Source organism: Coregonus clupeaformis, unplaced genomic scaffold (assembly GCF_020615455.1).
Source record: "Coregonus clupeaformis isolate EN_2021a unplaced genomic scaffold, ASM2061545v1 scaf0191, whole genome shotgun sequence".
Taxonomy (NCBI): Eukaryota; Metazoa; Chordata; class Actinopteri; order Salmoniformes; family Salmonidae; genus Coregonus; species Coregonus clupeaformis.
The window spans coordinates 65,962-89,618 of NW_025533646.1; the positions used below are offsets into that span (position 1 = coordinate 65,962).

The window sequence follows — 23,657 nt, forward strand, 5'->3', positions numbered from 1 at the left end:
ATTGTACTACGAGGCAGCCCTGTAGCCAATCACCTAACTATTGTACTACGAGGCAGCCCTGTAGCCAATCACCTAACGATTGTACTACGAGGCAGCCCCGTAGCCAATCACCTAACTATTGTACTACGAGGCAGCCCCGTAGCCAATCACCTAACTATTGTACTACGAGGCAGCCCTGTAGCCAATCACCTAACTATTGTACTACGAGGCAGCCCTGTAGCCAATCACCTAACTATTGAACTATGAGGCAGCCCTGTAGCCAATCACCTAATGATTGTACTACGAGGCAGCCCCGTAGCCAATCACCTAACTATTGTACTACGAGGCAGCCCCGTAGCCAATCACCTAACTATTGTACTACGAGGCAGCCCTGTAGCCAATCACCTAACGATTGTACTACGAGGCAGCCCCGTAGCAATCACCTAACTATTGTACTACGAGGCAGCCCCGTAGCCAATCACCTAACTATTGTACTACGAGGCAGCCCTGTAGCCAATCACCTAACTATTGTACTACGAGGCAGCCCTGTAACCAATCACCTAACTATTGTACTACGAGGCAGCCCTGTAGCCAATCACCTAACGATTGTACTACGAGGCAGCCCTGTAGCCAATCACCTAACTATTGTACTACGAGGCAGCCCTGTAGCCAATCACCTAACTATTGTACTACGAGGCAGCCCCGTAGCCAATCACCTAACTATTGTACTACGAGGCAGCCCCGTAGCCAATCACCTAACTAGTGTACTACGAGGCAGCCCCGTAGCCAATCACCTAACTATTGTACTACGAGGCAGCCCCGTAGCCAATCACCTAACTATTGTACTACGAGGCAGCCCTGTAACCAATCACCTAACTATTGTACTACGAGGCAGCCCTGTAGCCAATCACCTAATGATTGTACTACGAGGCAGCCCTGTAGCCAATCACCTAACTATTGTACTACGAGGCAGCCCTGTAGCCAATCACCTAACTATTGTACTACGAGGCAGCCCTGTAGCCAATCACCTAACTATTGTACTACGAGGCAGCCCCGTAGCCAATCACCTAACTATTGTACTACGAGGCAGCCCCGTAGCCAATCACCTAACTATTGTACTACGAGGCAGCCCCGTAGCCAATCACCTAACTAGTGTACTACGAGGCAGCCCCTAGCTGTTCTCTCCTCTACCGGTAGTTCCCCAGTTCACCAGTAGGAGGAGCTGAGGAGCAGACAGGTCACAACACACAGCAGCTGCCAAGATCAACACACACAGGGCAGCGTCCCAAATGGCACCTTAACCCCTACATAGTGCACTAGTTAGTTAGTTAGTTAGTTAGTTAGTTAGTTAGTTAGTTAGTTAGTTAGTTAGTTAGTTAGTTAGTTAGTTAGTTAGTTAGTTAGTTAGCCCATGAGAATCTGGTCAGAACAGAAGTAGTAGTCTCTGGTCTAAAGTAGTGCACTATGTAAGGAATAGGGTGCCATTCTCTGGTCTAAAGTAGTGCACTATGTAAGGAATAGGGTGCCATTCTCTGGTCTAAAGTAGTGCACTATATAGGGAATAGGGTGCCATTCTCTGGTCTAAAGTAGTGCACTATATAGGGAATAGGGTGCCATTTGGGATGCAGTCCAGGGGGGGGAAGTGTTTTTTATTTATTTCACCTTTATTTAACCAGGTAAGCCAGTTGAGAACTGGCCAAGATAAAGCAAAGCAGTGCGATAAAAACAACAACACAGAGTTACATATGGGGTAAACAAAACATAAAGTCAAAAATACAACAGAAAATATATATACAGTGTTTGCAAATGTAGTAAGTTATGGAGGTAAGGCAATAAATAGGCCATAGTGCAAAATAATTACAATTTAGTATTAACACTGGAATGATAGATGTGCAAATAGAGATCCGGTCCTGCGGACTTCACAGGAATCATTAAAGGGACAGCGTCCTCCTCTCCTCTGTCTCGGTTCTGCTTGCCTGGAAGAACCACTTACATAAACAAACACTGCTGGGTTGGCGGACCTGCTGTCACCATGTCTGTGTGTGTCTGTGTGCTGACCTGTGGAAACTAAGGTGACGAAAGAAACAGGTCTGGAAAACCCTGATAACTGGCTCATTAAACACACTCTGTGCTGCATTGACTGTGTAACTCATTTCAGCTGAGCAGTTTTGTGTGCATCTACAATGTAACAATTAGCCATATGAATCCTTTGTTTTTAGTGGATAAGCAAATTGATCAAAGCACCAACTTTTTCAACTATTTTACGATGACATATTCCAACTGATGACGGAGACGTCTCTAAACTAATAATAATCTACTTTACATTCCCTGTATAGAGTCATTTCACTATTGTTGATCAGGGCCTGTATAGAGTCATTTCACTATTGTTGATCAGGGCCTGTATAGAGTCATTTCACTACTATTGATCAGGGCCTGTATAGAGTCATTTCACTACTATTGATCAGGGCCTGTATAGAGTCATTTCACTATTGTTGATCAGGGCCTGTATAGAGTCATTTCACTACTATTGATCAGGGCCTGTATAGAGTCATTTCACTATTGTTGATCAGGGCCTGTATAGAGTCATTTCACTACTATTGATCAGGGCCTGTATAGAGTCATTTCACTACTATTGATCAGGGCCTGTATAGAGTCATTTCACTACTATTGATCAGGGCCTGTATAGAGTCATTTCACTACTATTGATCAGGGCCTGTATAGAGTCATTTCACTACTATTGATCAGGGCCTGTATAGAGTCATTTCACTACTATTGATCAGGGCCTGTATAGAGTCATTTCACTATTGTTGATCAGGGCCTGTATAGAGTCATTTCACTATTGTTGATCAGGGCCTGTATAGAGTCATTTCACTACTATTGATCAGGGCCTGTATAGAGTCATTTCACTACTATTGATCAGGGCCTGTATAGAGTCATTTCACTACTATTGATCAGGGCCTGTATAGAGTCATTTCACTACTATTGATCAGGGCCTGTATAGAGTCATTTCACTATTGTTGATCAGGGCCTGTATAGAGTCATTTCACTACTATTGATCAGGGCCTGTATAGAGTCATTTCACTACTATTGATCAGGGCCTGTATAGAGTCATTTCACTATTGTTGATCAGGGCCTGTATAGAGTCATTTCACTACTATTGATCAGGGCCTGTATAGAGTCATTTCACTACTATTGATCAGGGCCTGTATAGAGTCATTTCACTACTATTGATCAGGGCCTGTATAGAGTCATTTCACTACTATTGATCAGGGCCTGTATAGAGTCATTTCACTACTATTGATCAGGGCCTGTATAGAGTCATTTCACTATTGTTGATCAGGGCCTGTATAGAGTCATTTCACTATTGTTGATCAGGGCCTGTATAGAGTCATTTCACTATTGTTGATCAGGGCCTGTATAGAGTCATTTCACTACTATTGATCAGGGCCTGTATAGAGTCATTTCACTACTATTGATCAGGGCCTGTATAGAGTCATTTCACTATTGTTGATCAGGGCCTGTATAGAGTCATTTCACTATTGTTGATCAGGGCCTGTATAGAGTCATTTCACTATTGTTGATCAGGGCCTGTATAGAGTCATTTCACTATTGTTGATCAGGGCCTGTATAGAGTCATTTCACTACTATTGATCAGGGCCTGTATAGAGTCATTTCACTACTATTGATCAGGGCCTGTATAGAGTCATTTCACTATTGTTGATCAGGGCCTGTATAGAGTCATTTCACTATTGTTGATCAGGGCCTGTATAGAGTCATTTCACTATTGTTGATCAGGGCCTGTATAGAGTCATTTCACTATTGTTGATCAGGGCCTGTATAGAGTCATTTCACTACTATTGATCAGGGCCTGTATAGAGTCATTTCACTACTATTGATCAGGGCCTGTATAGAGTCATTTCACTACTATTGATCAGGGCCTGTATAGAGTCATTTCACTACTATTGATCAGGGCCTGTATAGAGTCATTTCACTACTATTGATCAGGGCCTGTATAGAGTCATTTCACTACTATTGATCAGGGCCTGTATAGAGTCATTTCACTACTATTGATCAGGGCCTGTATAGAGTCATTTCACTACTATTGATCAGGGCCTGTATAGAGTCATTTCACTACTATTGATCAGGGCCTGTATAGAGTCATTTCACTACTATTGATCAGGGCCTGTATAGAGTCATTTCACTATTGTTGATCAGGGCCTGTATAGAGTCATTTCACTATTGTTGATCAGGGCCTGTATAGAGTCATTTCACTACTGTTGATCAGGGCCTGTATAGAGTCATTTCACTATTGTTGATCAGGGCCTGTATAGAGTCATTTCACTACTATTGATCAGGGCCTGTATAGAGTCATTTCACTACTGTTGATCAGGGCCTGTATAGAGTCATTTCACTATTGTTGATCAGGGCCTGTATAGAGTCATTTCACTACTATTGATCAGGGCCTGTATAGAGTCATTTCACTACTATTGATCAGGGCCTGTATAGAGTCATTTCACTATTGTTGATCAGGGCCTGTATAGAGTCATTTCACTATTGTTGATCAGGGCCTGTATAGAGTCATTTCACTATTGTTGATCAGGGCCTGTATAGAGTCATTTCACTACTATTGATCAGGGCCTGTATAGAGTCATTTCACTACTATTGATCAGGGCCTGTATAGAGTCATTTCACTATTGTTGATCAGGGCCTGTATAGAGTCATTTCACTATTGTTGATCAGGGCCTGTATAGAGTCATTTCACTATTGTTGATCAGGGCCTGTATAGAGTCATTTCACTATTGTTGATCAGGGCCTGTATAGAGTCATTTCACTACTATTGATCAGGGCCTGTATAGAGTCATTTCACTACTATTGATCAGGGCCTGTATAGAGTCATTTCACTACTATTGATCAGGGCCTGTATAGAGTCATTTCACTACTATTGATCAGGGCCTGTATAGAGTCATTTCACTACTATTGATCAGGGCCTGTATAGAGTCATTTCACTACTATTGATCAGGGCCTGTATAGAGTCATTTCACTACTATTGATCAGGGCCTGTATAGAGTCATTTCACTACTATTGATCAGGGCCTGTATAGAGTCATTTCACTACTATTGATCAGGGCCTGTATAGAGTCATTTCACTACTATTGATCAGGGCCTGTATAGAGTCATTTCACTATTGTTGATCAGGGCCTGTATAGAGTCATTTCACTATTGTTGATCAGGGCCTGTATAGAGTCATTTCACTATTGTTGATCAGGGCCTGTATAGAGTCATTTCACTATTGTTGATCAGGGCCTGTATAGAGTCATTTCACTACTATTGATCAGGGCCTGTATAGAGTCATTTCACTATTGTTGATCAGGGCCTGTATAGAGTCATTTCACTATTGTTGATCAGGGCCTGTATAGAGTCATTTCACTATTGTTGATCAGGGCCTGTATAGAGTCATTTCACTACTATTGATCAGGGCCTGTATAGAGTCATTTCACTATTGTTGATCAGGGCCTGTATAGAGTCATTTCACTACTATTGATCAGGGCCTGTATAGAGTCATTTCACTACTATTGATCAGGGCCTGTATAGAGTCATTTCACTACTATTGATCAGGGCCTGTATAGAGTCATTTCACTACTATTGATCAGGGCCTGTATAGAGTCATTTCACTACTATTGATCAGGGCCTGTATAGAGTCATTTCACTACTATTGATCAGGGCCTGTATAGAGTCATTTCACTACTATTGATCAGGGCCTGTATAGAGTCATTTCACTACTATTGATCAGGGCCTGTATAGAGTCATTTCACTACTATTGATCAGGGCCTGTATAGAGTCATTTCACTATTGTTGATCAGGGCCTGTATAGAGTCATTTCACTATTGTTGATCAGGGCCTGTATAGAGTCATTTCACTATTGTTGATCAGGGCCTGTATAGAGTCATTTCACTATTGTTGATCAGGGCCTGTATAGAGTCATTTCACTACTATTGATCAGGGCCTGTATAGAGTCATTTCACTACTATTGATCAGGGCCTGTATAGAGTGTCGTTTCAGACCAAGACGCTGTTTGACACACTCTCCTGCTTATATGGGCACTCATCAGAAGTCGTGTCCTATATATAGGGGACAGGATGTAGCTGATCTCACTCACCAAGGCAGGGTACCATGCAGCTGTCTTGGTCTTCCGGTCTCCCGTAGAGGCAGGACCCCCCTCAACACACACCACCTTCCCAGACAGACAAGACAGACAGACAGACAGACAGACTCACCAAGGCAGGGTACCATGCAGCTGTCTTGGTCTTCCGGTCTCCAGTAGAGGCAGGACCCCCCTCAACACACACCACCTTCCCATACAGCTCTTCATTCTGTCTCCCGTCACTGTCCTCCTCTTCACTGGACGATGAAGAGGACTCTTCCTCCTGACTGGTAGAAGGAAGGAGAACATACAACTTACAACAATGAATACACAATAGTTTAAATGTAACACCCACACAGTGAGACCAAACGGTATAAGACACCCACTAAGAACAGCTTTAAATACATTTCAGCTGTTACTATAAACACACACCATAGTGATCGGCAGAACAGACATCTCCCTTCTATTTCCCCTCTGGTTAGAGAGACAGAGAGAGAGAGACAGAGAGAGAGAGGGAGACACAGGAGCCAAGCAGCTGATCAGAGGTACGAGGAGTGAGCTGCTTACTGCTTACAGAACGGAAACTACAAGTATCATTCTGTCTGGTGGAATAGCTGAATAATATTTTATAATCACAACTAGCTGAATAGATGAGACCATGAGATTAGTTCTCAACAGCCAATATCTATTCTCCCTGATGACAGGTGGGATGGAGGGTTGATGATACCAATGTTATAATCTTGTAGGTGTGCATGTATTAACTAAAGACTGAGGCACACAGTTATCCCTTAGATGAGTAATATAGTGCACACTAACTACATTACATTCTCTAGAGAAATGCAGTTCATATTAAAGTCATTCTAGAGAATTAAGCTGGCTGTTGCTTGTCCCATTAAAAAAGGTTCACAAGCAGACAGAACAAAACAAACCTAAAAAATATGAGTTATAATACAATGGACGTAAAAACAGCCAGAGTTAAAATGGCTAAAACAATTAATACAATTGCAACGCACCGGAGCTATCAAAATGAATCAAACATACTCGCTGCATGATCCTTGCTCCATTAACCTGTCCGGTGACCTTTTGTCGACATTTAGAACGATTGCATAGAAAATAGATGCGACAATTGCCTTCTGCAGTGCATTTTCATTTAACTATCTTGTCGATAAAAAACAGATGGACGTAACGACACAAAAACCCACAGTGGAATAAGAATGAGGTGGTTGAAGTGTTCCCATGACTCATTTAGGCAAATGACACATTCATAAATTGGTGACAGCCTGTATGCCCTCCCACCTGTCTGCAGTGAGGGGAAATAAGTATTTGATCCCCTGCTGATTTTGTACGTTTGCCCACTGACAAAGACATGATCCGTCTATAATTTTAATGGTAGGTTTATTTGAACAGTGAGAGACAGAATGACAACAAAATAATCCAGAAAAACGCATGTCAAAAATGTTATAAATTGATTTGCATTTTAATAAGATAAATAAGTATTTGACCCCTCTGCAAAACATTACTTAGTACTTGGTGGCAAAACCCTTGTTGGCAATCACAGAGGTCAAATTGTGAGTAATCTGAAGTGCTGCATTATGAGACAGTAATTTGCATTGTGATGATGTGCAACATGAACTTGTAGAGTTGTTGGAAGCAGCCCACTTAAACAGCCCACGCAGGCAGAGAGAGGGTGCTCTGAACAGACCTCCCTTAGCATGTCTGTGTTCGCATACATCCTATGACCTGGCTACCCAGACTTCTCTGCTCTGACCAAACGTTAGGCCACGCCTACGGATATGAGTCATTCTCCCCAATGAGACTCCCCTCTCCGGCCCTTCACCGAATGAGAACACATTCAGGGCCGTCTGATTGGTCCAGAAACCGATGGTTTGGGCCAGAGCCAGAACACGTGGGTAAAGCGACGGTTTGAAAATTAATCATTGGCTTTGATACTCTGATTGATCCAATCACTGACAACTTTTTTTTTTTTTTAGGGGGTAGATCAGCTTTAATATTGCAGATAGATTGTAACTTCCATCAATGTAATTGTCTGCATCACTTCCAATCCCCCATATGTTTTTTTCCCTCGCAAATATATATATAGAGATTTTGTACGTTTGCCCACTGACAAAGACATGATCCGTCTATAATTTTAATGGTAGGTTTATTTGAACAGTGAGAGACAGAATAACAACAACAAAAAAATCCAGAAAAACGCATGTCAAAAATGTTATAAATTGATTTGCATTATAATGAGGGAAATAAGTATTTGACCCCTCTGCAAAACATGACTTAGTACTTGGTGGTAAAACCCTTGTTGGCAATCACAGAGGTCAGACGTTTCTTGTAGTTGGCCACCAGGTTTGCACACATCTCAGGAGGGATTTTGTTCCACTCCTCTTTGCAGATCTTCTCCAAGTCATTAAGGTTTCGAGGCTGACGTTTGGCAACTCGAACCTTCAGCTCCCTCCACAGATTTTCTATGGGATTAAGGTCTGGAGATTGGCTAGGCCACTCCAGGACCTTAATGTGCTTCTTCTTGAGCCACTCCTTTGTTGCCTTGGCCGTGTGTTTTGGGTCATTGTCATGCTTGAATACCCATCCATGACCCATTTTCAATGCCCTGGCTGAGGGAAGGAGGTTCTCACCCAAGATTTGACGGTACATGGCCCCGTCCATCGTCCCTTTGATGCGGTGAAGTTGTCCTGTCCCTGTAGCAGAAAAACACCCCCAAAGCATAATGTTTCCACCTCCATGTTTGACGCTGGGGATGGTGTTCTTGGGGTCATAGGCAGCATTCCTCCTCCTCCAAACACGGCAAGTTGAGTTGATGCCAAAGAGCTCGATTTTGGTCTCATCTGACCACAACACTTTCACCCAGTTCTCCTCTGAATCATTCAGATGTTCATTGGCAAACTTCAGACGGGCATGTATATGTGCTTTCTTGAGCAGGGGGACCTTGCGGGCGCTGCAGGATTTCAGTCCTTCACGGCGTAGTGTGTTACCAATTGTTTTCTTGGTGACTATGGTCCCAGCTGCCTTGAGATCATTGACAAGATCCTCCCGTGTAGTTCTGGGCTGATTCTCACCGTTCTCATGATCATTGCAACTCCACGAGGTGAGATCTTGCATGGAGCCCCAGGCCGAGGGAGATTGACAGTTATTTTGTGTTTCTTCCATTTGCGAATAATCGCACCAACTGTTGTCACCTTCTCTCCAAGCTGCTTGGCGATGGTCTTGTAGCCCATTCCAGCCTTGTGTAGGTCTACAATCTTGTCCCTGACATCCTTGGAGAGCTCTTTGGTCTTGGCCATGGTGGAGAGTTTGGAATCTGATTGATTGATTGCTTCTGTGGACAGGTGTCTTTTATACAGGTAACAAACTGAGATTAGGAGCACTCCCTTTAAGAGTGTGCTCCTAATCTCAGCTCGTTACCTGTATAAAAGACACCTGGGAGCCAGAAATACTTATTTCCCTCATTAAAATGCAAATCAATTTATAACATTTTTGACATGCGTTTTTCTGGATTTTTTTGTTGTTATTCTGTCTCTCACTGTTCAAATAAACCTGCCATTAAAATTATAGACTGATCATGTCTTTGTCAGTGGGCAAACGTACAAAATCAGCAGGAGATCAAATACTTTTTTTCCCCCCTCACTATATTTAATCTCTTAGGAAGCCTGCAACAGGAGTCACTAGAGCGCGATGGGACAAGGACATCCCGGCAGGACAAGGACATCCCGGCAGGACAAGGACATCCCGGCAGGACAAGGACATCCCGGCAGGACAAGGACATCCCGGCAGGCCAAACCCTCCCCTAACCCGGACAACGCTGGGCCAAATGTGCGTCGCCTGCCTCATGGGTCTCCCGGTCACGGCCGGCTGAGACACAGCCCGGGATCGAACCCGGATCTGTAGTGACGCCTCAAGCACTGCAGTGCCTTAGACCGCGGCGCCACTCGGGAGGCAGCCAGCCCAATTCTGATCTTTTTCCCACTAATTGGTCCTTTGACCAATCAGATCAGGTCTTTAAAAGATCTGATGTGAAAAGATCTGATGTGATTGGTCAAAATACCAATTAGTGGAAAAAATATCAGAATTGGTGTGCCTGTGTAAACACAGCCCTGTCGATCTGAAATAATTGGATGGTGAAACTTGCATCCAGCCAACCAGAAGAGCAAGGTGAAGCAATTCAGGTCTTCTTGAAAGTCAGGACAATCCTTGTCCTGCAAAGAAAACATTTTATATTTGAAAAAATTGATTTTGCAACCAGTAGACATTTAGAATGAAGATCGCGACACCCCTCCCTACGGGCGGTAAATCACTGAACCTGATTTGATTCAATGCAATAAAATCTTTGAAGACTGCAACCAGAGAAAAACAATTGATTTGATAAAGCTGTTGCTCATTCTGATTTGCTGTTACCCTGTTTAAAATAGGCTATGGATTTCCTACAGTAAAATCATGTTTGTAACTGGGGTCATGATTTCACATGCCCCGAGTACCTTGAAAATGATTAGGCAATCATCATTTATTCAAAAAACACTTTCGATCATTCGTCGCAATAAGGGAAATTTGACACAAGTATAAAAAAAAAAACAGCTGAGTCAATGGAAACCTGCCTAATGACCCTCTCCCACACACCTTTATCCACCTGAACATTGTTAGACTAATTGGTGGGAGGGGCTTGCACTTAGCGCATTGACCAATGCCTATTAACAGACATGAAAGCACACTGATATACAATAGACTGCTTGGGTGAAATGATTAGAAAGAATTTGACTATGGAATGAATACAGGCCCCCACAAATATTTACAACATTCACAACATTGGCGGAAAGGATCAGCGTTTTCGGGGTGAAGATCTTCATATTCACTTCATATTAAACTTTATTCTAAAAAGGCAAAGGCAATATTAGTCCGCTCTAAGACACACAAGATGATGTCCAAGGTGCTAATGTGTAGCTGGGTGAATTCCAAGTCACTATCACTGTTCAGAACAATATTGACTTTCCTATGAGCCCTACGGAGGGAGGTGAGATGAAGAATAGCAGCAGAGTCCTTTTCATACCAGGGGCTGCATCCCAAAATGTTCCCTACATAGTGCACTAATTTTGCCCAGGGCCCTATGCAGATATAGTGCACTACATAGGGAACATCTTGCCATTTGGTACGCGCCCCAGGAAGATTCCCAATTCATTCCCTGGCCAGCTGGAGAGGAGAGAGCATCAGGGTATATGGACAGGCTCTATTCCCTGGAACCTCCCAGGGGAGACAGGATCAGGGTATATGGACAGGCTCTATTCCCTGGAACCTCCCAGGGGAGACAGGATCAGGGTATATGGACAGGCTCTATTCCCTGGAACCTCCCAGGGGAGACAGGATCAGGGTATATGGACAGGCTCTATTCCATGTGCAGGCCTCTCATTTCATTATCCAAGTAGCACCCCGGTATTCTAATGGATCAAGGTTTCTAAAATCATCCACTGTAATAGAGGAAAATGACTACATCTACTGCCTGGCTGTCTGTTGCACTGTGCAGAGACGTGATGGAGTAGTCACCTCTTCCTCTCTCTCTCTCTCTCTCTCTCTCACACCTCACCTCAGCAGGCCTGTTGCTACTTAAAGCCCAGTCCTCAGCCCTGGGTGTAGTCAACAGTTCAGATGGGGAGATACTCACACTGGGTTAGACCTGCGCCCACGGTTCCCCTTCTTGCCGATGACAGGCGTACCGAAGTGCTCAGGGTTGGTGAGAGGGAGACGATCAAGTGTCTGGAACAGAGATCAGAAGACAGGTTAGAGTTGGGGGACGGGTTAGAGTTGGGAGACAGGTTAGAGTTGGGAGACGGGTTAGAGTTGGGAGACGGGTTAGAGTTGGGGGACGGGTTAGAGTTGGGGGACGGGTTAGAGTTGGGGGATGGGTTAGAGTTGGGGGACGGGTTAGAGTTGGGAGACGGGTTAGAGTTGGGGGACGGGTTAGAGTTGGGGGATGGGTTAGAGTTGGGAGACAGGTTAGGAGTTGGGAGACAGGTTAGAGTTGGGGGACAGGTTAGAGTTGGGAGACAGGTTAGAGTTGGGAGACGGGTTAGGAGTTGGGAGACAGGTTAGAGTTGGGAGACAGGTTAGAGTTGGGGGACGGGTTAGAGTTGGGGGACGGGTTAGAGTTGGGGGACGGGTTAGAGTTGGGGGACAGGTTAGAGTTGGGAGACGGGTTAGAGTTGGGAGACAGGTTAGAGTTGGGAGACGGGTTAGGAGTTGGGGACGGTTAGAGTTGGGGACAGGTTAGAGTTGGGAGACGGTTAGAGTTGGGAGACGGGTTAGAGTTGGGAGACAGGTTAGAGTTGGGAGACGGGTTAGAGTTGGGGGGACGGGTTAGAGTTGGGGGACAGGTTAGAGTTGGGAGACGGGTTAGAGTTGGGAGACGGGTTAGAGTTGGGAGACAGGTTGGAGAGTTGGGAGACGGGTTAGAGTTGGGAGACAGGTTAGAGTTGGGAGACAGGTTAGAGTTGGGGGACAGGTTAGAGTTGGGAGACGGTTAGAGTTGGGAGACAGGTTAGAGTTGGGAGACAGGTTAGGAGTTGGGAGACAGGTTAGAGTTGGGAGACGGGGTTAGAGTTGGGGGACGGGTTAGAGTTGGGGGGATGGGTTAGAGTTGGGGACGGGTTAGAGAGTTGGGGGGACGGGTTAGAGTTGGGGGGACGAGTTAGAGTTGGGGATGGGTTAGAGTTGGGAGACAGGTTAGAGTTGGGAGACAGGTTAGAGTTGGGGACAGGTTAGAGTTTGGGGATGGGTTAGAGTTGGGAGACAGGTTAGGAGTTGGGAGACAGGTTAGAGTTGGGAGACGGGTTAGAGTTGGGAGACAGGTTAGGAGTTGGGGGACGGGTTGAGTTGGGAGACAGGTTAGAGTTGGGGGACGGGTTAGAGTTGGGGGACGGGGTTAGAGTTGGGAGACGGGTTAGAGTTGGGGGATGGTTAGAGTTGGGAGACGGGTTAGAGTTGGGAGACAGGTTAGAGTTGGGGGACGGTTAGGAGTTGGGAGACGGGTTAGAGTTGGGGACGAGCTAGAGTTGGGAGACAGGTTAGGAGTTGGGAGACAGGTTAGAGTTGGGAGACAGGTTAGAGTTGGGAGACGGGTTAGAGTTGGGAGACAGGTTAGAGTTGGGGAGACGGGTTAGAGTTGGGAGACGGGTTAGAGTTGGGGGACAGGTTAGGAGTTGGGAGACAGGTTAGAGTTGGGGGACAGGTTAGAGTTGGGGGGACGGGTTAGAGTTGGGAGACGGGTTAGAGTTGGGGACGGGTTAGAGTTGGGGACGGGTTAGAGTTGGGGGACGGGTTAGAGTTGGGAGACAGGTTAGAGTTGGGAGACGGGTTAGAGTTGGGAGACAGGTTAGAGTTGGGGGACGGGTTAGAGTTGGGAGACAGGTTAGAGTTGGGGGACGGGTTAGAGTTGGGGGACGGGTTAGAGTTGGGAGACGGGTTAGAGTTGGGAGACGGGTTAGAGTTGGGAGACGGGTTAGAGTTGGGAGACGGGTTAGAGTTGGGAGACGGGTTAGAGTTGGGAGACGGGTTAGAGTTGGGAGACAGGTTAGGAGTTGGGGGACGGGTTAGAGTTGGGAGACAGGTTAGAGTTGGGGGACGGGTTAGAGTTGGGAGACGGGTTAGAGTTGGGAGACAGGTTAGAGTTGGGAGACAGGTTAGAGTTGGGGGACGGGTTAGAGTTGGGAGACGGGTTAGAGTTGGGGGGACGGGTTAGGAGTTGGGAGACGGTTAGAGTTGGGAGACGGGTTAGAGTTGGGGGACGGGTTAGAGTTGGGGGACGGGTTAGAGTTGGGAGACGGGTTAGAGTTGGGAGACGGGTTAGAGTTGGGGGACGGGTTAGAGTTGGGAGACGGGTTAGAGTTGGGAGACAGGAAACCACAGCTGAACCAAAGGGGGAATGGTTTATCATGGCTGTTTAAACACTAAACAATATGCATTAAATGAGGAAACACAACAAAGATGTTGGAGTGATTTCTATTGCACTATGTGGATGAGGGTTTGACGTTCAGCAGAGAGTCTGGATCAAAACATTCCCTGCTGCATTTACAAAACGACTGAAACGTTGGTAATGAATGAATAAAGAGCCTTGGCGAAGAGGGAGATACATGTGTCTGTTGGCTAAACTATTGGAAGAGCAGGGCTGACTGAGGGAAGAACTGTTTCCCAAACAACCGTTAGACTACCTTCCAAATGGCACCCTGCTCCCTACAGAGTGCACTACTCTAGACCAGAGTACGGGGAATAGGGTGCTATTTGGGACACGCTCCAGGTCTGTAGTAAACATGTGGTTGAGTTGAACAGAGACTTGCCTCGCTCTCTGCAAAGTGGCGAGCTCCTTTCAGGCAGAGAGAGGAACGCCTCAGGGTCTTCTCATCACCATCATCAAACACTGGGGAGGGGAAAAAGCAGTTAGGCAGAATATAGGGTGGGTCTCTCTCTCTCTCTCTCTCTCTCTCTCTCTCTCTCTCTCTCTCTCTCTCTCTCTCTCTCTCTCTCTCTCTCTCTCTCTCTCTCTCTCTCTCTCTCTCTCTCTCTCTCTCTCTCTCTCTCTCTCTCTCTCTCTCTCTCTCTCTCTCTCTCTCTCTCTCTCTCTCTCTCTCTCTCTCTCTCTCTCTCTCTCTCTCTCTCTCTCTCTCTCTCTCTCTCTCTCTCTCTCTCTCTCTCTCTCTCTCTCTCTCTCTCTCTCTCTCTCTCTCTCTCTCTCTCTCTCTCTCTCTCTCTCTCTCTCTCTCTCTCCCCTCCCTCTCTCCTCCCTCTCTCCTCTCTCTCCTCCCTCTCTCTCCTCCCTCTCTCTCCTCCCTCCCTCCTCCCCTTTTGAGGAGTATACCACATCAGTCACCGGCTTCATCAAAAAGTGCATCGACGACATTGTCCCCACAGTGACTGTGCGTACATATCCCAACCAGAATCCATGGATTACAGCCAACATCCACAACGAGCTAAAGGCTAGAGCTGCCGCTTTCAAGGAGCGGGACGCTAATCCGGGCGCTTATAAGAAATCCTGCTATGCCCTCAGATGAACCATCAAACAGGCAAAGAGTCAATACAGGACTAAGAATGAATCCTACTACACCGGCTCTGACGCTCGTCGGATGTGGCAGGGCTTGCAAACTATTACGGACTACAAAAGAAAACCCAACCGCGAGCTGCCCATTGACACAAGCCTAACAGACGAGCTAAATGCCTTTTATGCTCACTTCGAGGCAAGCAACACTGAAGCATGCATGAGCGCACCAGCTGTTCCGGAACGACTGTGTGATCACGCTCTCCAAAGCCGATGTGAGTAAGACCTTTAAACAGGTCAACATTCACAAGGCCGCAGGGCCAGACGGATTACCAGGACGTGTACTCAGAGCATGCACGGACCAACTGGAAAGTGTCTTCACTGACATTTTCAACCTCTCCCGGACCAAGTCTGTAATACCTACATGTTTCAAGCAGACCACCATAGTCCCTGTGCCCAAGAAAGCGAAGGTAACCTGCTTAAATGACTACCGCCCCGTGGCCCTCACTTCGGTAGCCTTGAAGTGCTTTGAAAGGCTGGTTATGACTCACATCAACACCATCATCCCGGAAACCCTAGACACACTCCAATTTGCATACCGCCCCAAAAAATCCACAGATGCAATCTCAATCGCACTCCACACTCCCCTTTCCCACCTGGACAAAATGAAAACCTATGTGAGAATGCTATTCATTGACTACAGCTCAGCGTTCAACACCATAGTGCCCTCAAAGCTCATCACTAAGCTAAGGATCCTGGGACTAAACACCTCCCTCTGCAATTGGATCCTGGACTTCCTGACAAGCCGCCCCCAGGTGGTAAGGGTAGGCAACAACAGATCCGCCACACTGATCCTCAACACGGGGGCCCCTCAGGGGTGCGTGCTCAGTCCCCTCCTGTGCATGGCCAAACACGACTCCAACACCATCACTAGGTTTGCTGACGACACAACAGTGGTAGGCCTGATCACCGACAACGATGTGACAGCCTATAGGGAGGAGGTCAGAGACCTGGCAGTGTGATGCCAGGACAACAACCTCTCCCTCAATGTGAGCAAGACAAAGGAGATGATCGTGGACTACAGGGCTGTAGTGGAGCAGGTCGAGAGTTTCAAGTTCCTTGGTGTCCACATCACCAACGAACTATTATGGTCCAAACACACCAAGACAGTCGTGAAGAGGGCACGACAAAGCCTATTACCCCCCAGGAGACTGAAAAGATTTGGCATGGGTCCTCAGATCCTCAAAAAGTTATACAGCTGCACCATCTAGAGCATCCTGACTGGTTGCATCACCGCCTGGTATGGCAACTGCTCGGCCTCCAACCGCAAGGCACAACAGAGGGTAGTGCGTACGGCCCAGTACATCACTGGGGCCAAGCTTCCTGCCATCCAGGACCTCTATACCAGGCGGTGTCAGAGGAAGGCCCAAAAACTTGTCAGACTCCAGTCACCCAAATCAGACTGTTCTCTCTGCTACCGCACGGCAAGCGGTACCGGAGCGCCAAGTCTAGGTCCAAAAGGCTCCTTAACAGCTTCTACCCCCAACCTATAAGACTGCTGAACAATTAATCAAATGGCCACCCGGACTATTTACATTGCTGCTGCTAGTCTCATAGCAAAGGGTATGAATACTTATGTAAATACGTTTATTTATTTAGGAAAAAAATCTAAAATCCTGTTTTCGCTTTGTCATTATGGGGTACTGTGTGTAGATTGATGAGGATTTTTATTTATTTAATCCAATTTAGAATAAGGCTGTAACGTAACAAAATGTGGAAAAAGTCAAAGGGTCTGAATACTTTCCAAATGCACTGCATGTGTGTTTGTGTTGTGTTGGTGTGTGTGTATGTGTGTTGGTGTGTGTGTGTGTGTGTGTGTGTGCGTGCGTGTGTGTAGGTGTGTGTGTGTAGGGTGTGTGTGTGTGTGTGTGTGTGTGTGTGTGTGTGTGTGTGTGTGTGTGTAGACTCAGAGACCCTCTCTGCTCCACCCAATGATCTGCAGTTCCACCTCAAAGCTTCATTCCAACTTCAAGGATCCCTAAACTGACAGATATTCCCTAAACTGACAGAGGAAGATGCATAGTTCTTTCCCCTCCTGATTTGATCAGACAGCTGGTGGGACCAGAGCACATAACGTTGTTCAGGAGACAGAACCAAACAGTGCTCACCAACAGTTGATATAGTGATGGACAGAACCAAACAGTGCTCACCAACAGTTGATATAGTGATGGACAGAACCAAACAGTGCTCACCAACAGTTGATATAGTGATGGACAGAACCAAACAGTGCTCACCAACAGTTGATATAGTGATGGACAGAACCAAACAGTGCTCACCAACAGTTGATATAGTGATGGACAGAACCAAACAGTGCTCACCAACAGTTGATATAGTGATGGACAGAACCAAACAGTGCTCACCAACAGTTGATATAGTGATGGACAGAACCAAACAGTGCTCACCAACAGTTGATATAGTGATGGACAGAACCAAACAGTGCTCACCAACGGTTGATATAGTGATGGACAGAACCAAACAGTGCTCACCAACAGTTGATATAGTGATGGACAGAACCAAACAGTGCTCACCAACAGTTGATATAGTGATGGACAGAACCAAACAGTGCTCACCAACAGTTGATATAGTGATGGACAGAACCAAACAGTGCTCACCAACGGTTGATATAGTGATGGACAGAACCAAACAGTGCTCACCAACGGTGTATATACTGCAGTCAGTCAGCTTGTTGATGGAGGCTTCCTGGTACACTCCATCCGGGTTCTTCACCTCCACTACAGCACCAACCTGGCAGACCAGACATACGGCTGTTAACATTCAATACTGGCTGACTGGCTGAGATATCTGGATACAGTGACTAAGTTGTGATCAGTTCATGTAGACTTGAAGAGATACATTTATAATGAAGAGTATAAGAAAACAGTTGTGGCCTGAGGCTGGCCTGTCCGATCTCTTACCTTCAGAATACAGTTAAAGGGCTGGTTGGCCTGTCTAGTATCTTACCTTCAGAATACAGTTAAAGGGCTGGTTGGCCTGTCCGATCTCTTACCTTCAGAATACAGTTAAAGGGCTGGTTGGCCTGTCTAGTATCTTACCTTCAGAATACAGTTAAAGGGCTGGTTGGCCTGTCTAGTCTCTTACCTTCAGAATACAGTTAAAGGGCTGTCTTACCTTCAGAGGGCCTTTGATGCTGTCATCATGGACCTCCACTGTGGTCAGGTCTGGTTTAAAGGTCACCTGAAGAGGAAGATGGGAAGGAGGAGGAGGAGGAGGGGGGAGAGGAGGGAGGGAGGGAGAGGAGGACGGGGAGAGGAGGGAGGGGTTGAGGAGGTAGGGGGAGAGGAGGACGGGGGGGAGAGGAGAGGAGGGGTTGAGGAGGTAGGGGGAGAGGAGGACGGGGGGAGAGGAGGGAGGGGTTGAGGAGGTAGGGGAGAGGAGGACGGGGGAGAGGAGGGAGGGGTTGAGGAGGTAGGGGAGAGGAGGACGGGGGAGAGGAGAGGAGGGAGGGGAGAGGAGGACGGGGGAGAGGAGGTAGGGGAGAGGAGGACGGGGAGAGGAGAGGAGGGAGGGGAGAGGAGGACGGGGGAGAGGAGGATGGGGGAGAGGAGGTAGGGGAGAGGAGGACGGGGGAGAGGAGAGGAGGGAGGGGAGAGGAGGACGGGGGAGAGGAGGTTAGAGAGTCAGTAATGTCAGTAGACAAACAATTCACGCCAAAGGCCTGCCCTCATCCGACCTCCTTCTCTTACCTCATCCAACAAACCACTATCTGACTGATAGAGTCAAGACGCCGTTGTCTCTCCGGGATTGGGACGGGTGAGACAAGAAGTGAGAGACGGCTCAAGCTGCTTTCACACTGTGAATCAATAAGGGTGAATTCACTCAGACTACTCTGTGCTCAGAGTTCAGAGCACTTCAGCGAGAGAGTGACGGAAAATGTATGAATTTCCGAAAGAAATGTTATGCCTTTTGCTATAACAGGTGTCAGTTAACATGGGCTAAAAACGGAATTCAAAGTGGTGCAAGTAAACAAATCACAACCACAGTCTTGATAATAACGAAACGGTCTAAAAAGCTGCGCAGCGGCAAGTAATACGTTCAGAGTCAACCGTTATCTCATACAGTGCCTTGCAAAAGTATTCATCCCCCTTGGCGTTTTTCCTATTTTGTTGCATTACAACCTGGATTTTTATTTGCATTTTATGTCATGGACATGCACATATAGTCCAAATTGGTGAAGTGAAATGAAAAAAATAACTTGTTTAAAAAAAAAATCTAATACATAAATTATGGAAAAGTGGTGCGTGCAAATCTACAGTGAGGGGAAAAAGTATTTGATCCCCTGCTGATTTTGTACGTTTGCCCACTGACAAAGACATGATCAGTCTATAATTTTAATGGTAGGTTTATTTGAACAGTGAGAGACAGAATAACAACAACAAAATCCAGAAAAACGCATGTCAAAAATGTTATAAATTGATTTGCATTTTAAATGAGGGAAATAAGTATTTGACCCCTCTGCAAAACATGACTTAGTACTTGGTGGCAAAACCCTTGTTGGCAATCACAGAGGTCAGACGTTTCTTGTAGTTGGCCAGCATAGCTATGCACGCTCAAGTTTTTTGGGTTTTATTTCTTGTTTGTTTCACAATAAAACATATTTTGCATCTTCAAGGTGGTAGGCATGTTGTGTAAATCAAATGATACAAACCCCCCAAAAAATCCATTTTAATTCCAGGTTGTAAGGCAACAAAATAGGAAAAATGCCAATGGGGGTGAATACTTTCGCAAGCCACTGTATGTGTCTGGAAATGAGCTATATGAGATATATACACAGTGCATTCAGAAAGTAATCAGACCCTTACACTTTTTCAACATTTTGCTATGTTGCAGCCTTTTTTCTAAAATGCTTCACCCTAGGGATGGTGCCAGGTTTCCTCCAGATGTGACGCTTGGCATTCAGGCTAAAGAGTTCAATCTTGGTTTCATCAGACCAGAGAATCTTGTTTCTCATGGTCTGAGAGTCTTTAGGTGCCTTTTGGCAAACTCCAAGCGGGCTGTCATGTGCCTTTTACTGAGGAGTGGCTTCCGTCTGGCCACTCTACCATAAAGGCCTGATTGGTGGAGTGCTGCAGAGATGGTTGTCCTTCTGGAAGGTTCTCCCATCTCCACAGAGGAACTCTAGAGCTCTGTCAGAGTGACCATCGGGTTCTTGGTCACCTCCCTGACCAAGGACCTTCTCCCCAGATTGCTCAGTTTGGCCGGGCGGCCAGCTCTAGGAAGAGTCTTGGTGGTTCCAAACTTCTTCCATTTAAGAATGATGGAGGCCACTGTGTTCTTGGGGACCTTCAATGCTGCAGAAATGTTTTGGTACCCTTCCCCAGATCTTAGCCTCGACACAATCCTGTCTCGGAGCTCTACGGACAAATCCTTCGACCTCATGCTTGCTTTTTGCTCTGACATAGACTGTCAACTGTTGGACCTTATATAGACAGGTGTGTGCCTTTCCAAATCATGCATAGTCAACTGAATTTACCACAGGTGGACTCCAATCAAGTTGTAGAAACATCTCAAGGATGATCAATGGAAACAGGATGCACCTGCGCTCAATTTCGAGTCTCATAGCAAAGGGTCTGAATACTTATGTAAATAAGGTATCTGTTTTAATTTGTAATAAATTCACAAACATTTCTAAAACCTTTTTTTCCCTTTGTCATTATGGGTTATTGTGTGTAGATTGCTGAGGGTTTTCATTTATTTAATCCATTTTAGAATAAGGCTGTAATGTAACAAAATGCGGAAAACGTGAAGGGGTCTGAATACTTTCTGAATGCACTGTATCTACTCAACAAAAATATAAACGCAACATGTAAGGTGTTGGCCCATGTTTCCAGACGCACAAAAAGCTTATTTCGCTCAAATTCTGTGCACATGTGTTTACATCCCTGATAGTGAGCATTTCTCCTTTGCCAAGATAATTCATCCACCTGACAGGTGTGGCATATCAAGAAGCTGATTAAACAGCATGATCGTTACAAGGAGATTATCGTGAACGGATGATCTCCGCATGTGTGGTTCCCACTGTGAAGCATTGAGGAAGTGGTGTGATGGTGCTTTGCTGGTGACACTGTCAGTGATTTATTTAGAATTCAAGGCACACTTAACCGGCATGGCTACCATAGCATTTTGCAGCGAAACGCCATCCCATCTGGTTTGCGCTTAGTGGGACTATCATTTGTTTTTCAACAGGACAATGACCCAAAACACACCTCCAGGCTGTGTAAGGGCTATTTGACCAAGAAGGAGAGTAATGGAGTGCTGCATCAGATGACCTGGCCTCCACAATCACCCGACCTCAACCCAATTGAGATGGTTTGGGATGAGTTGGACCGCAGAGTGAAGGAAAAGCATCCAACAAGTGCTCAGCATATGTGGGAACTCCTTCAAGACTGTTGGAAAAGCATTCTAGGTGAAGCTGGTTGAGAGAATGTCAACAGTGTGCAAAGCTGTCATCAAAGCAAAGGGTGGCTACTTTGAAGAATCTCAAATATATTTTGATTTGTTTAACACTTTTTTTGTTACTACATGATTCCATATGTGTTATTTCATAGTTTTGATGTCTTCACTATTATTCTACAATGTAGAAAATAGTAAAAATTAAGGAAAACCCTTAAATGAGTAGGCGTTCTAAAACCTTTGACTGGTAGTGTATATACACACACATATATTTTTAAAATATATTTTCCTTAATTGTTTTCCGCTAACCCTACCACCCTTCCCCTAATTGGAGTAAACTAATGAACAACAACACTTAGGCTTCTACTCCCAGCTTATACATTTCCGCTAAAAGTATTATTATATTATTGATCGATTGACTATAACTTTTCAGATCACCCAGTAGTGCTATCTGCAGGGTTAGCTCCAGGTAAATGTTGCAATTCTTCAGCCATTCCTGGACCTGTGACCAAAAACAAGCTACATATGGACAGTACCAAAATAAATGATTATGTCTCTTCGCAGCAAAATCTGCAGAGCTGGGATGGTTGTATCCCCCATATATATATATATAACATTATAATGGTTGCAAGAATTCAGTATAATAATTTAAATAGAAAAATTCTACGTTTTGAATCCGGCGTCATTTTGCGTATCAGTTCATAAACCAACTGCCATGGAATCTTACATCGTAAATCTCTTCCCAACTATTTTCCAATCTATATGGCACAGCTGTATATCTTTTGGTCCTGAAATGAAAATGGTATACTTTTTATTTTATTTATCACAATTTTCTTTAACCAATTTTGGTCTTTAATGCAGGGCCGACAGACAAGTTCCTTACTTTCTCTCCCTTCCACTTTCCTCTTCCATTTTTGCGGAAATGCTGCAATTATTTGGTTGTAATTTTGGGTAGAGCAGACATTTCCATATGTTTTTGTTAGCTGCATGTGCGACATAACTCCACCAGTCCTATTTATGATAAAAATGTACAAACATACCTTTTTTAAACATTCCATCCAAAAATATATATTTTTTTAGTATATTTGAGTTCAACCACGATATTTGTTGTACAATTTGTTCCGTCTTTTCTGGTGGATTAAAAAACGCCTGAAAATGTGACAACTTGTACACTATGGCAGACGTTTGCAAAGTACATATCTTCCCGTTACATTATGCAGTTAAGATAATTACTAACACACACACACACACACACACACACACACACACGGGAGAAGACAGACAAGATGCTCCCTGAGGGGAGGAGATGCTGAGCTCCATGCCATGTCTCCCTCAGGGAGCTGTGTTGTGTGATGTGTAGCAGACAGAGGCGACACGGCCAAGGGTCTGGCCTGATTCTCTCACACACACACACACACACACACACACACACACACACACACACACACACACACACACACACACACACACACACACACACCCCAACACACGCACTGGCATCCAGAGTGGCAGTGGGGGATTTGAGAGCTCATATGCGTCCCGCTCTCTATTTCTCTCTCTGTCTTCTAAGAGGCCTGACTATCACAGCCAGGACTGAGAGAGACAGAGTGAGTGGATCCCCTCATCATCCCAGCTGACCATCCATCCAGGACTGAGAGAGACAGAGTGAGTGGATCCCCTCATCATCCCAGCTGACCATCCATCCAGGACTGAGAGAGACAGAGTGAGTGGATCCCCTCATCATCCCAGCTGACCATCCATCCAGGACTGAGAGAGACAGAGTGAGTGGATCCCCTCATCACCCCAGCTGACCATCCATCCAGGACTGAGAGAGACAGAGTGAGTGGATCCCCTCATCATCCCAGCTGACCATCCATCCAGGACTGAGAGAGACAGAGTGAGTGGATCCCCTCATCATCCCAGCTGACCATCCATCCAGGACTGAGAGAGACAGAGTGAGTGGATCCCCTCATCATCCCAGCTGACCATCCATCCAGGACTGAGAGAGACAGAGTGAGTGGATCCC

At 45.6% G+C, this 23,657-nt stretch overlaps 1 protein-coding gene across 1 annotated transcript in view; it reads right to left on the bottom strand.

Annotated features, from left to right (window-relative positions):
- Positions 1-23,657, bottom strand: part of LOC121580594 (AT-rich interactive domain-containing protein 4B) — an 88,591-nt gene that overhangs the window by 36,133 nt on the left and 28,801 nt on the right. The window contains exons 4-8 of the mRNA XM_045214043.1: positions 18,350-18,415; positions 17,875-17,965; positions 14,466-14,545; positions 11,798-11,889; positions 6,254-6,407 (exon numbers count right to left, since the gene is read on the bottom strand). Coding sequence (XP_045069978.1) covers positions 6,254-6,407; positions 11,798-11,889; positions 14,466-14,545; positions 17,875-17,965; positions 18,350-18,415 — 483 coding nt within the window. The remainder of the gene's footprint in view (positions 1-6,253; positions 6,408-11,797; positions 11,890-14,465; positions 14,546-17,874; positions 17,966-18,349; positions 18,416-23,657) is intronic.